Source organism: Fukomys damarensis, unplaced genomic scaffold, assembly GCF_012274545.1.
Source record: "Fukomys damarensis isolate Sample0158 unplaced genomic scaffold, DMR_v1.0_HiC HiC_scaffold_12, whole genome shotgun sequence".
NCBI lineage: Eukaryota > Metazoa > Chordata > Mammalia > Rodentia > Bathyergidae > Fukomys > Fukomys damarensis.
The window spans coordinates 6,903,055-6,917,667 of record NW_022900924.1 but is presented as its reverse complement, the minus strand read 5'-3'; the positions used below and the strand labels follow the sequence as shown (position 1 = coordinate 6,917,667).

The 14,613-nt window shown below is 53.6% G+C and overlaps 1 protein-coding gene across 4 annotated transcripts in view; it reads left to right on the top strand.

Annotated features, from left to right (window-relative positions):
• Positions 1 to 14,613, top strand: part of Cabin1 (calcineurin binding protein 1) — a 147,928-nt gene that overhangs the window by 121,121 nt on the left and 12,194 nt on the right. For all 4 annotated transcript variants that reach the window (XM_010603921.3, XM_010603917.3, XM_010603919.3 and 1 more), the window contains exons 30-32: positions 11,085 to 11,248; positions 12,184 to 12,280; positions 13,127 to 13,807. In XM_010603921.3, coding sequence (XP_010602223.1) covers positions 11,085 to 11,248; positions 12,184 to 12,280; positions 13,127 to 13,807 — 942 coding nt within the window. The remainder of the gene's footprint in view (positions 1 to 11,084; positions 11,249 to 12,183; positions 12,281 to 13,126; positions 13,808 to 14,613) is intronic.

Genomic DNA, 14,613 nt, shown 5'->3' with positions numbered 1-14,613 from the left:
ACTGCGCTGCGCCGCGCGAAAGCGAAAGCCAGAGCCACTAGCTCGAGCAACTTTGCGGCAGAAGGCGCCGACTAGAAGCTGCGCGGTGTAGCTCCCTGGGATGGTGAGCGGGCTGCCCAACCGGGTGGGCAGCGGCGCCCGGGCGCGGTGCTTCCCTAGCTATAAATAGCCATGTGCGGGGGCGGGAAGATGGTGCCAGAGCTTTGCAAGTGCTGCCGGCCCGGCTCTGTTCTGGGCCAGTTCCTCACCCGGCTCTCAGGGTGGGAGGAGGGGTGGGGTAGCGGGGTCAGCAGGTGTGGGGCGGGGGCTTCGCACGTGGCGGTAGGGACGGCCACCGGGAGTTGGCTGCTGGGCGCTCCCGTGCACTTGGTTGTTTGTCGTTTCTGCCTTTCCCGAGAGGGGGGAGGGAAGAGAGCCTAGTGCGCGCGATGTCTCATTTGGCAGGAGAGTCTGAAAACGTCTGGTGCCAGCTGCAGGCAAATTGCAGGCTTCCCCGTCTCTGCCTGCGTTGGTCGAGGACTCATTACCTATGATGGCACGGGGAATCCCTTGCCGGTAGCCCTGCCTGGACAACCGGGATCTCGTGGGGGTGGGGGATGAGGGCGCCCCTGGCGGCCTCTGTGGACTGAGAGGCTCCGGAGACCAGATGGTTTTGAGGTAGAAGCTGTCGGAACTTCCTGCCCACCGACCTCCCCACCAACCGGGATGTTCAACCTGTTCAGCCTCAGCTCTGCCCCAACCTCAGGCTTGGAGCAGAAGTGCTGTGGGAGGGGCAGGACCTTTTAGTTCCTCGGGGCATGGAAAAGATGGGGAGCTACTAGCCTAGAAACAATCCCAGCCCCAAATGCCAGGACTGAGAGCAGCAGGAGGGCTGCATGAGTCATCTGGGCCAGGGGTGCTGCCCAGCTGGCCTGGCTCCGTCCTCGCACTCCCTGCATAGGAGTGAGCGGGGTGGAGTACAAAGAACCTGGTGGGCTGAGTTCTGCTGCGGTCTCAGCTCGCTGCTGGCTGCTTGCCCTGGAACTGGTCTCCTCTCCCACAGCGAGGTGTAAGTGAAATCATGTGTAGGAGAAGCTGGACAGATGCTTGTGAGTGCTGTTGGCCCCAGGAAATGCTCTGCCCTAGGGGCTCAGGAGAGTGCATCCCTCCCTGCCCTACCCTCTGTCCTCTCCAGGTAGTCTTGCTGTTTGGGTAGTTTGTTTGGATTTAGGGGTGACAGATGTGTCCCCAAGACTACAGAGGATTCTGGTATTTTCCCCACAACTGCTCCAGACCTTAGGGCCTACTGGCCAGATTCTCTCATTTCTGGCTTGGGGTCAGGTTGTGACTCTGAGGCTCTCCTGGAGCCAGCAGAAAGTTTTTGTGTTTTTCTGGAAACAAACAAAAATCTCTTGATTTCCTGCCCTAGAACCATGCTGAGAGGCTCCATTGCTCTCTGCAACTCCAGTGTCTGCTCAGCAGCTGGTTCTTGGTTAACAGCAGCCTGCTTCTACACCCCTTGCCCGCTGCCTCTGGGAACCAGGTGCCAACGTGCTCCCGCCCTTGCCTGTTCGGAGCACTGAGTCATCACTGTGCCTGTGCTTAAACTGGGGGTGGGGTGGGCGGGGGAAGTGGGGACTGCAGGAATCCCTCTGCCAGGGAAACGGGCTCTCCCTCAGGTACTCACAGTGCTGTTTTTTCTGTGAACGGGCTGTTGGAGCTGAGTTGCTGTGGGAAGCCTTGCTCACGCATCTTACTGTAGGCACTGCCTTACTGTCTTAGCTCGTGAAGCCAGTTTCTGCCTCTGGGAGACCAGCCTGGGCATTGCTACCTGTGCCCAATCCCTTGGTCCTCTCAAGTGATCCATCCTGAGCAGAGGAGAGCTTCATGGAGAAAGATGGTCAGCCCAGCATTCTTTGTAATAATCCTGGAGATCCAGACCCACATGATCAGTGGGGTGAAGTACTCTGTGGTCGTTTTATGTTGCTTTTTTGTTTGTTTTTTTGAGACAGAATCTCACTACACAGTTCAAACTGGCCTTGAACTCACTATGAACTTGAACTCATAGGCTAGAATTGAACTTTTGGCAATCCTCCTGCCTCAGCCTCCCAAGTGCTGGGATTACAAGTGTGTACCACCACACCTGGCCCTCTGTGGTTATTTTCTCTGTCTGTCTCTGTTGGTCTGTCTGTGTCTATATATCTCTCTTTCTCTCCCTTCTCTCTCTTTTCTTCTCTCTCTTTCTTGTGTTTTTGTTGTTGCTGTTGTGTTTACCAGTATCTCACTATGTAGCCCAGGCTATCCTCATACTCACTATGTAGCCCAGTCTGGCCTTGAAGTTGCAGCGATGGTCCTGCCTCAGCCTCCTCAGTCCTAGGATTATAGGTGTGTGACTCTGTAGTAATTTAAAATGAGATTTTTTGGACAATGTGGGGAAATACCTGTGTTCTATTTATTGAGTTAAAAATCCAAATTGAAAGTGTGTGCTTCCTGTGCTCAGGACTCCCTGGATGGGTGTCAAGGCTTGATTCTAGCAGCATTCTAGTTCAGCTGCTCGCTTCTCACCTGCTTGGCAGAGAGGCTCCTTCTCCAGCTCCTGCTCCCTGTGGCTTTCCCTAAATACCCTTCAGAGCCATTGTTCTCTTGGACCGTTACTCCTTGTACCAGCCTCTCTTCTGTCCCTGCACCCTGGATCACTGGAGTTGTGCCTTCCTGGAAGGAGATCGTCTGCCAGATGTGATTATGGGGCACAAATGGAAACAAGACATTCTTTATATATATAATACATATATACGCATATGTCTTTTATTAAGTTTATTGGTACATTTTAGGTATACAGTACAGTTACATTCATCATTGCGAACTTGTGCCCTTACATGATGTATCGTGGTTATTTTTTCCCATTCCCCTGCCTTCCCTTCACCCCCTCCACCCTTCCCTATTTACAGCAACTTTGTTTCCATTTTTTCCTTTTCTCATGTATTTTCCTTTCCGCTACCCCTCTCATTTCCCCTTCCCCTTTAGACCTTTTCTTCCTGTTTCACATTGACAATTATACATTTTGATCGTTATTTACATTTTTAATTTCTCACAGGAAAGAAACTATTCAGTATTTACACGTGTGTCCTATTTATTTCACTTAAGAGTATGGCCTCAGTGTGCATCCATTTAGCTATAAATGTCTAATTTCTTGTTCTTTATGGCTGAGTAGTACTCCATTTTATATTAAAACAAAAGAAAACATATCTTCTTTATCCAGTCTCCAGTTGATGGGCAGTTGGGCTGTTTCCAAGTTTTAGCTATTATAAATTGTGCTGCTATAAACATGGGTGTGCTGTGGTATGATTCTTTTGAGAAGATACCCAGCACAGCAATAGCTGGGTCAAGCAGGACATACAGTCCTAGTTCTTGGTATCTCCATACTGATTTCCACAGTGGTTGCACCAGTCTGCACTCCCACCAACAATGGTTGCTCCCCACAACCCCGCCAACATTTGTCATTGGTTGATTTCCTGATGGCAGTCATTCTTTCTGAGGTGAGGTGGAATCTCAGTGTTGTTTTCATCTGCATCTCTCGAATGACCAGTGATGTTGAAAAATTTTTCATATGTTTATTTGCTGCTTTTACTTCTTTGTCTGAGAAATGCCTGTTCACTTCAGATGCCCATTTTTGAATTGAGCCTTTAAATTTTGGGGGTCTGATTTTTTTAAGTTCTTTATATATTCTAGATAATAGTCCTTTGCGGAACAGCTGATAAAAATTTTGTCCCACATTGTAGGTTGTCTCTTAGCTCTGTTGGTGGTTTCTCTGGGAATAAGACATTCTTCCTCCCCTCATAAGACTCACTCAGCGCCTCCCTGGGGCTGCAGTGAGGTTGAAGGGATCTGGATGCCAGGCTTTGTGGTTTTGACCTGGACCGTTCCTTTTCTGAAGTCTTCAAGTAGGTCCAATAGGCAGGCATTCCTGTCTTCCTGGCCTCTCTCATGTAAGTGGGCTTCACTTTGCCCCAGTAAGCTTTGGTAGTTCCCAAGAGTTCATCTCAACTCACAGGTTTTGAGCACACCCAAAAGGCCAGGCTCTGTTAAAGGGCTGGTATGAGCAAGAGTGATGCAACCCTGCTGCTTCCACCCACCCAACCCCCCACTTCTGGGCTGCTAAGAGTGCAGGGGGCAGTGGCAGGCAGCTGTTTTGTCCAAGGCTCAAGCCCTTGGGAGGACTAGCTGTTGACATCAAAAGCTAGAGGCAAACCTATGGGCAGTGCCCAAGCAGCTCAGACTGGTCCCAAGAAGGCCCCAGACAGATTTAGGCCCCTTATGATGGGGAGCCTAGGTGAGCTGGAAAGGGGAGAGTCCATTGCCTGTAGCAGACAGCCCTCTACCCTACTGCTCACCCACTCTCTTGTTAGGCTGGGCACCTGGGTCCCCCCTAGAGGGCTATTGGCAATTCACTGTGTTTCCCTCCTTGGTACCTTTATGCAGCAACCAGGTGGCTCCTTCACAGCTTTTCTAGGGTGGTCACTCCCTCCATGTTCTGCCCTCCTACCTGCACCTTGCATGGTATCCCAGCAGGGCATGGCCCTGGGAATAGAAGATCAGGGGAAGGGATCACATCTGCAACTTGTGAGAGTTGCAGCAAAGGACAGTCTGAGGAGGCCAGCCAAGGCCTGGAAGGACCAAGGCTAGAGGCCATTTCCTGCAACAAGGGCCCAGGGGACTTATGTATGGCCCTCTGAGACACGCATGGTACTAGTGAAGGATACTGTCCACTCATCCACTGCCCCATCTGTGGGAAGGTCTTCTAGTCCAAGCCTGCTCTGTGGTGGGCGTTCCGGGTCTTAAAAAGCCACTGGCTCTAAAAAGTGATTGGCCATCAATACCTATGTTCTCCGTGCTTTTGTTTCTCCATCTGTAAAGCAGTCCAGCTTCTTCATTTAGGAGTGTTAAGCAAGGGTGCTGGGAGAGGCCTAAGCTAGTGTAGTCTGGCCTCTGTGCCACTTTGAGGTCCCTGGACAATCCTCAGCAGGTGATCTGAACACAGTTTCCTTCTCTGGGAAGTGAGGGCTGGGTTTATTACACACTTAGACTGCCCCTGCCAGTGTGGACATAGGATAATCTGAGTCCCCTCTCAATCCTGTGCATTGAACTTCATCTGCTCTGCAACAAGCCCATGCCTCAGCCCTAGTGCAGTTCTGACAGGGTCATACCCTTCGTCACCCTTCTTTCCTCCTCTGGTATTTGCAGGAGGCACTTGTTTTTGGAGAGGGATATTGCATGTGACTTGGAGCAGAGGAGGCTGTAAGAGAATCCATGAATGAAAGCTGGGGTCTGTGAAAGTAGCAGGTGGACGAGGTACCCTTCACCTGGAGCTCCAGAAATAGCTCTCAGCTCCCCTGGGAAAGGCCCTGTGGGTCCTCACCCCACTGCAGCTGCACCCTCTTCCCTGTTCCCCTAGGCTTGTCCCACTGCAGGTTACAGCCTCCAAGATTCCATGGCCTCCAGAGCAGTGAGGGACACCTGAGTCTCAAGGCTGTAGGGAAGGTTTGAGAATTCATATCAAACCCTCTGCCCACAGTCTTAGACTCCATAAATTATTCAGGTTCTTAGAGTCTTGGTGACCTCATCTGCCACAGAGAAGGCCAGAACCACTCAGGAGATGTGGGTGGGCTGAGGTGCCCAGGATGAGGCATTTGGCCTGCAGGAGGAGCTTTGAATACAATCCCGGTGTTTTTAAGTGCTTTGAGGCTGCCAGTGTAGGCCCCCAATTGCCCACAGGACTCTTAGGAAGCATTTTCCCAGCTATGCTGGCCACCACGGAGCTGGTCCTGGTGACACCGGAGTTGAGTGGGGCAACTCCAGAGCCAGCATCTCTGCCTGTGGATGTGGGAGAGGATATCCAGAAGGGGTCTAGAGCAGCAGGACTGGAAGGCAGCAGGGGAGAGGGGGTAATAGAAGGGGACCACGAGAAGGCAAACCCCATTCTAGGCCTGCCTTGTGGGATCTCTGTTGCTCCTGGCTCCCACTTCTGCTTTTGACTGTGTCAAATCTGTGATCCTGCTGTGGCCTTGAGGTTCTGTGGGGATATCAGACCCCTGGCCTCCTTTAAAGCACTGTGGCCCACGTCCTCCTCATCAGGCCCCACTTAGCTCCCCACAACATGTCCCTCTCACCCTCCCAGCAGCCCACACCTGTGCCCTCTGCAATGGTGCAGTGGGGGCTTGCCTTGCCAGGCTGTGGTGAGGAAGACAGGGCAAAGCTGGTGCTCTGCTCCCTGCTCGGTGCCTGTCCTCCCACTGAGAGGCCCTCTCCCAACACCCTCAGTGTGGAAGGGCAATACAGGGATAGGTCTGCTTTGGCTCTTTCCACTCCTTCCTGGAGGACATAGAAGCCCTCCTGGCTCAGGCAAGATATTTAAGTTGTTGGCTTACTTTTCATCTTGTTGGCTCGTGACTGCCTGGTGGCTCCACTCTTTCAGGCCAGCTGTCCCTAAAGGCCAGCCTCTTGGCCACAGAACCCCATCTCTCCAGGGCTTACCTCCATCTGCACACAACTCCACACTGGGGGAGGTGGGGTGTCTCAAGGGATTCTGCTAGGAGAGGGAAGCCTGGTTGGGATCCCTGGCACACCTCCTGGTTGCATTCCCATGGCTTGTGGGTAGGCAGAGCAAGGCCAAGGGCCTACCCTTGGGAGAGGTAGGGATCAGACCTTTTACAGAGGAAGGGAAGGGGGTGATGCTTCCCACCCTGCAAACAAAGTCCAGCCCCACGCTGTGGTACATGAATGAGTCAGCGGTGAATGAATCAACAGAGGCACTTGAGCCAGTCAGACCCTTCCCAGAAAGTGTGCCTTTCAGCACCAGTTACCATGAAAAGGCCAAGCAAGATGCCAGGTACAACAAGTGTCCACAAATGCAAAATGCCACCCTTCGAGCCTGTAAGCGCTGGTTTAAGATGTCCTTTAGCAGTGTCTGTGTTTCCCTTCTGGTTTTCCATGGACTTGCTACCTGATTCCTCCTATCTTCTGTCCTTTATAAAATAAATGGTGTTGTATTAAAAAATGAACCAGATGGGAGATAGGGATCCAAACCATGTGTTGGAATGTGCAGTGCAAATCAGACCTACTCTCACGAGTGGGTTTGTCAGCGTCTGTGTTCCAGGAGGTGCTGGGACAAGAAGGCCTTCCGCAGGCTGTACTGCTGTCCAGGGAGAGGGGCCTCTGCCGCCTCAGATTTCTACTGCTGACAGGCCCAGACTCTTGGGAAGTGTGTGCCTTTAGTGTAGTTGTCTGTCCCCTCTTTTATCTGATGTGCTTCTGTTGCCAGTCACCTACCCTCCACCTCCTGTGAGGCTCTTCTGTGGCCATAAGAGGGGCCAGGTCCCTCCCTATTCTACCTTCGCCCAGGGAGGAAGGCCTGAGCTGCCTTTCCTTTCCCTCTGCCACAAACCAGGAAGTGCTCAGAGTAAACCTGCCACATTCATACCTCAGGCCCCTACCAGAGTGAGCACCTGTCCCAGAGACCAGAGAGGTAGATGGTTAGTGTTGAAAGCCCAGCCTCAGCAGCAGGGGAGAGGGTGAGACAGGAGAAACAGGGTGTGCGGCTTGGCCAGCACAGCCCAGCTCCCTCTGGAACCACCCGGTGGACATCCCAGCTGTTCCACGCAGGGCTTGGGATGAAATCTCCAATGCATGACTCCTAGGTCACTGCCTAGTTTCAACAAGCAGGTAACAGCTTTTGCCCCCACACAAGAGTGAGCCCTTTGCCCAGCCTCCCACCCTGAGTTCTGGGTGGGCTAGCAGTGCCAGGCTACCCCACGTAGTCAGTTAGTCCAGATGACCATATTGTTGGCTCTTCTGGAGGTTTTCTCCACATGTTCATTGGCTCAATTTGGCACATGCCTCTAACCCCCCAAAATAGATAATACCTGAATTTGGGAGCAGGAGTTTGAAATTGCTCTCTGTGGGGGCCCTACCCTCCATACCCCTCACCATCTGTCAAGTCTACTATGCCTCTCTAGCCCACCCTGCTTAGGGCCAAGTGGGGTCTGTCTCAGGAAATGCCTTCTCAGTTCCTGTTTTTGTAGGAAGAGAGGGGAGCAGGCTGTTGCCTGGCCAGGTGAGCCACTTTCGGCAAGCACTGCTCAGACTTCAGTGTTGATGCCTTGCAGTGACTGCCTTTTAGGAAAGCGAGCACCAGTCATCCTCCCTGCAGCCACCTTCCCCTAAACTGGGACTCAGCATGTCCACACCTGGAGATTGGAAGAGCCTTCTGTTTTCTGTGAGCAGAATTGTCTTGCACCTTCCCTGTATAGTTGAACGTGGAAATTTCCAGGGTAAGAGGCTAACAGAAAGACTAGGGGGACTAGGATTCCCCAGATGTGGCGGTCCAGCCGTCACAACACGAACGTACCTGAGTTGGGGAGTGAGGACTGAGAAAGGACAGCACACTCAATAGTGTGGAGACAAGAGGTCCGATTTATTTCACAGAAACAGCTCCTTTTAATGGCGTGCCAACAGGAAGCACCAAGCAACTATTAGGGAGGAGATCAGATCTTTGGCTATCTGAGTTCCTCCCATCACAAGGTCAAACTTAACAAAGTCCTTGAGCTGGGCGTGGTGGTGCACGCCCATAATCCCATAAACCCAGTCTGGATTACACAGTGAGCTCCAGGTCAATCTCATCTGCATAGCTGAGACCCTGTCTCAGAAAGCCAAATAGAGTCATAGATTGTGTCAATGCCTCAATGGTAGAAGTTACTTTTCCAATGTCAAGTGCCAGCGGGCTCCCACATGGCCCAGACAGACCTCTGCAGAGCCTGTGCCATTCAAAATGGGTGGCAGAAAGCCCTTCTCAATCTGGAGGCATCACCTACTCTGCCCGGTTTGTGTCTGGGCACTGGGGACCCAGAGCCGAAGCAAACCTGGTCTCTGCCGGTGCATACGTCTAGCCACAGACTCGCCCCCAGCCCCCAGCCCGCTACGGGACTGACCCTGAGTTGTCTCTGTGAGGGTTAGAGGAGGACAACAAGCCAGGAGGACTTCAAAGAGGAGATGATGTCACAACTGGGCCTGGGAGGACACAGAAGAGTTGGCTGGGTAGTGGATGTAGATGGGCATTGGCAGAGACTCAGGCATGGAACTGGTGGATTGATTCCTGGTTAGGGAGAACATTGATCTCCAACTTGATCCGAGTCATGAGAGGCTTTGCACAGGAAGCAGTGGAGAAAGGAATCAATAAAATCCAAGGTTGTGTCAGGCATAGTGGTGCATGCCTGTAATCCCAGCACTCGGGAGGCTGAGACAGGAGGATAGCTATGAATTCAAGGCCATCCTGGACTATATAATAAATTCAAGGCCAGAACTACAAAGACTGTATCAAGAAAAAAGGCAAGAAAGACATCCAAGGTCATTCTGGACCCTCTCAATTGACTGGCTGGAGCAGGGTGGGAACTGTGTCCTTTCTAAGGAGTGAGACCTGGGAGCAGTGGGTCATGAGATCTCTAAAAGGAATGTGGTCCTGGGCTCCCTCTCACATCTGGTTCAGAGAGGCTGGTGCAGGTGGTGCAGGTTTCCCTCCATAGGCCCAAGGGGTTCCTTTCTTCAGGGCTGTGGTTGTGGTGAGGGCCAACTCTGAGCTACCTCCAGCTGTGTGACTCCTAAGAGTCACTCCCTGTCTCTGACCTCTGGTGTTTATGGCATAGCTGTGGGAGGCTGTGATGCAGACCTCCTGATGGATGTCTGAATAGCTTCCCAGGAGGTGAGCCCTTTCCAGGTACCCAACTAATGGGCCCAGTGGATGACAGGGATAGTGGTCCCACTGGCACCTTCCACAGCCCTAGAAGCGGAGGTGCAGAGTGCCAGAGCCTAGGATCCTTACCTCCCCACACTGGCTCCTGCAGCCTGTCAAGGACAGCCCTCACACCGCTTCTCTAGTGGCTTTTCATAAGCTGTTGCAGAAGATACAGAATTGTTTTCTGCCCTCCATGTGGATGGTCTAAGCTCCTCATTTCATCCTCCCTGGGCACTGTCGGGGATGGAAGATGGCTTCTTCATACAGCCCCCCAGCCGGTCCAGTGGATGCTCCTTGTCTCCGTATGAGCCAGGCTGCTCATCTCTCTGTCCTGTGGCCCAGTATGGAGGGTGCATTGGCTTGGGGCTGAGGTCTAAGTAACTTCTGTTCCAGGGCTGCTACGGTAGGGTGGGCCAGCACCCCTCAGTAGGCATCAGGAGCTGGCAGGAAGCACCCACAGGAACAGGCTCTGGACATCCCGCCATGGTCCCTGTGATGGGAAGCCAAGGTCCCCAAACCTCATAGTGCTCATACTGCAGCCAGGCCCCATGCTGCAGAAAGAGAAGGCAGTGTCACTTGCAGCCTTGGCCCATTCTACGCAGGAATTTCTCTAGGGGTTTGACTACTGGGACCCATTTGGGAGCCTGCTAACTCCTCTCAGGTTCCTGAGGTTTTGTACCAGAGATGGGCTTCTCAGTGCTTGTCCACTCATCACTCCCTCCCTGTCGTCCATGCCTCCCCTGCACCATGACTGGAGCCCCAGTGGTCATCAGGTGCCATGCTAGTTACCAGGACACCGCAGGGAACCAGATTGTGGAGCTGGCTATGGACAGAGGTTGCCCAGTGCTGCAGCAGGTTAGGTGTAGGCTGAGGGAGAGAAGAAGAAGATTCTTGCCAGAGAAAGTGCTCTGGCTGAGGTGGCAGGGACCTGGGCACCCTAGGAGCTACAGATGATCCAGCAGAGCTGCTGGGGAGAGGATGTCAAAGGATGGAGCCGTGCTGACACCTTTCTGCTGGCAGCAGCTGCCAGAGTTCCACCATAGTCCCCTTTGACCCAGTGATTCCACCTATAAGAGTTGGTCACGTGGCTGGGTCACTGCCTGTGCAGAGAGATGTGTGCTTGTCCTAAGTGCCACCATAGGGGACAGACCCAGGAGATGTGTATAGCACAGCCATACAGAAGAGGAGTCTACCAAACCATACAGACATCCTTGACTAGGCAGAGTGTTGGCATGGTGGCAGGTCCCAGGGGACCTCAGGCAGACTGTCCCTGAGCTCTACCCACGGCAGCCCTCATAGCCTGTTCCTGCCTGTCATACAGGGCATCTGGCGGATCCCCGTGGATGAGATTGACCGGCCAGGCAGCTTCGCCTGGCACATGAACCGCTCCATTGTACTGCTGCTCAAGGTGCTGGCCCAGCTGCGGGACCACAGCACCCTGCTGAAGGTTTCCTCCATGCTGCAGCGGACCCCGGACCAGGGCAAGTGAGTGAGCTGCCTGTGCACACAGCCTGGCACATGGCCACCCAGGACCCTGTCTCCACTGCTCCACCCTAGCTCTGCTGTCGGGGAGCTCCAGCCGGCCTTTTCCCTTCAGGGTATTCTGTCTCAGTGTCTAGCACCGAATGGACACCACTCCTGGGTCCTAGCACCTGGAGCCAGCACAGGTTCTCCCCGTTGACTTTGGTTTCCACATCCAGGCTCTGGACAACCCAGCCTTCCTTTTCCCCTCACTTCTCCCCGAGCCTGACGTTCTCAGAGGTTCTGCCAGGTCATGGGGCAAACAAATGTTCAGATCATAGCTGTGTAGCCCAGGTGAGGGCCAGTGAGAACTAGAAGGGCAGCAGAGGCCTGGGCCTCAACACAAACCAAGAATCCTTCCCCTAGAAGGTGGAACAGACAGAACAGAGGGGCACCCACTGCAGCTGCTACATAGAAGGGTGATGAGCCTCACAGAAGATGCAGCTCACTGGTGGACTGGACTGCAGTAGAGTCTGAAGCTGAGTCGGCCGTCCACTTGTGCCTGCCCTGCATCACTTTCTCGTAGTCTGGTTCACCTGTTCCATGCCATGAGCTCAGAGAGGGCTCAGCTAGTCCCAGGGCACCCCTGGAGACAGGCCTGCACCCCTACCCAGCCTTCCCTATGGCAGCACACAAGGCTGACCCACCGTGTCTGTACCCTTGGGGTTTGTGGCCAGCCCAGGGGGCCCAGGACAGCCAGGTACAGTCAGAGACGTGTTGAAAGTGAAGGGTGAGATTCAAGAAAGACTTTTGGGGAGCAGACCTCAGTAGGTGGAAGGAAGGGACAAACAGACATGCTTGGGGAAGGAACAGGCCCAAGGGAGGAATAAGACACTCAGCAGCACTACGCAGTGTCTGACACACCCCTGTCCTTTCTGGCCACCCCTGTGTGACCACAGGAAGTATTTGCGAGATGCTGACCGCCAGGTCTTGGCACAGCGGGCCTTCATCCTCACTGTGAAGGTGCTGGAGGACACGCTAAGCGAGCTTGCAGAGGTATGTAGCCTGCCACCCCTCTCCTCCAACCTGTGACCATGCTCCCAGCCCTCCCCCAAGTGGTGGTCCTGATCCCTTAGACAGGTCCCTGTGTCCCCATCTGTGAAGTAGCACTCACTCATCCTGCCCCACACGGGGAATACCACCCATCCTAGCCAGTGAACATGCAACCACTTGGTGAGGCCCCAGCACTCTTTGTGATTAATGTAGGAGGTGAAAACCCTCTATGCAGCTGAGCCCGTTTACTGCACCTTTAGTGCATGGGTTCCAGAGCCCTCCCCATAAGTGGGCTGAGCAAGGCTCCTGAGAGCATCCTCCTCCCTTTGTACCCTCCAGGCAGGTACAGCAGCGCCCCCACTTCATAGCCGAGCACCTGAGGTCTAGAAGTTTAAGAAACCTGCCTAGCAGCTGGTGCTGTTGGGAGCTGAGCAAGCTGGGAGCTGAACTAGGACTGGTGTCTCTGCAGCCCATGCCTAGAAGGGCTGGCTGGGCCTCGATGCAGGTGCCCAGGATGGTGCCACAAGCACACCTTGTGGCTCCAGGCAGGTTTACTTTCCATGAAACACCCCAAAGTTCGCATCACAAAGCCACAGGTGAGCCAAGAGGACTCACTCGGCAAATAAGAGTCCACTGACTTGTCAGATTATTTGGGTAGGTCATGGGGCAGCCTGGTGTGTGTAGGAGGTAAGGTCTCTGGGCCTGGCGTCCTTCTCTGATGATGAGTGACACATAGTGCCTGCTGGCTAGCAGATGTCCAGAGCCACAGTGGCATTGGGTGGGAGAGGGAACCCAGAAGTGCTTTGTTGCAATGGGGACACCAGTGTATTATCTTTGGTTTCCTTGTAGGGATCAGAACGCCCAGGGCCCAAGGCCTGTGGCATCCCTGGAGCCAGGATGACCACTGACGTCTCACACAAGACCAGCCCTGAGGATGGCCAGGAGAGCCTCCCTAACCCCAAGAAGACTCCTCTGGCTGATGGTTCAGACCCAGAGCCTGAACCAGGGGCCAAAGTGGGCTCCCTCAACCACCGGCCTATGGCCATGGACGCAGGAGACAGAGCAGACCAGGGCGGGGAGCGGAAGGACAAGGAGAGTCCTCGAACAGGGCCCACTGAGCCCATGGACACAGGCGAGGCTGCCATTCGCTGCCCAGACTTGGAACGGACACTGCCCCTACCGCCAGGCCGCCCTCTGAGGGATCAGGGTCCTGAGAGCCGGCCTGCTGAGCTGTCCCTGGAGGAGCTAAGCATCAGTGCCCGGCAGCAGCCCACTCCACTCACATCAGCCCCAGTAGCACCCACTGCCAACACTAGCCCCACCACTGCCTCCGGGGCCAAGGGCGGCAGCCACCCCGAGGAGCCACCCCCACGGCACAGCCGCAAGAGGAAGCTCTTGGAGGACACGGAGTCCGGCAAGACACTCCTGCTGGATGCCTACCGCGTGTGGCAGCAGGGCCAGAAGGGTGTGGCCTATGACCTGGGCCGAATCGAGAGGATCATGTCAGAGACCTACATGCTCATCAAGCAGGTGAGCAGTGAAATTCCCTCAGGGCTGTGTGCCGGTCTACACACTCTGACTCTGTCTGGCCTTCTGTCCGGGAAGCTCCTTCCTGGGTGTGCAGATGTGCCAGGACCTGCCCCTAGGGTGGGTTTTAGGTATCATGACCACTGCATCCCCACTGTACACCGGGGTGAGGGTGAGGTGTTTTGTTTGTCTGTTTGTTTGAGGTTTTCTATAATGAAGCAGGCTAAAACAATGAGCTTTAAAATGTTCGAACTCGACCTTAAAGGAAAATGAAATCTTATTGTTGATCCAGCCCAGGGAGTTGGGACACCTGTGAAGGGGCCTCTGGATGTGCTTGGACCATGCCCTTAATCTGAGACCTGTTAGGGCTACAGTGTCTTGAGTGTGACCAGAGAAGCTGTTGCTCTTCTCATTTTGCCTTCCTCCCCACACCCTAGTAATGGATATTGAACCAAGCCTTTTGCATTGAGCAACATCTCCAATTTTTTTTTTTTTCTATCTTCTAGAAAATTTTTTAGTTTTTGAGACAGGGTCTTGCTATGTGGTTCAGACTAGCCGTGAACTTACTATGGAACCCAGGCTGGCCTTGAACTCCCAGCAGCCCTCCCACCTCAGCCTCAGGAGTGCTGGGATAACAGGTGTGTGGCATCGTGCCCAGCTTCCCTTTTTATTTTTTGAGACAGGGTCTCACTAAATTGCACAGGCTGGACTTGAACTTGAGCTTCTCCTTCAGCCTATTGGAGTGCTGGGATTACAGGTGTGCACCACAATGCCCAGCTTTTTTTTTTTTTTTTTTTTTTTTTTTTTTT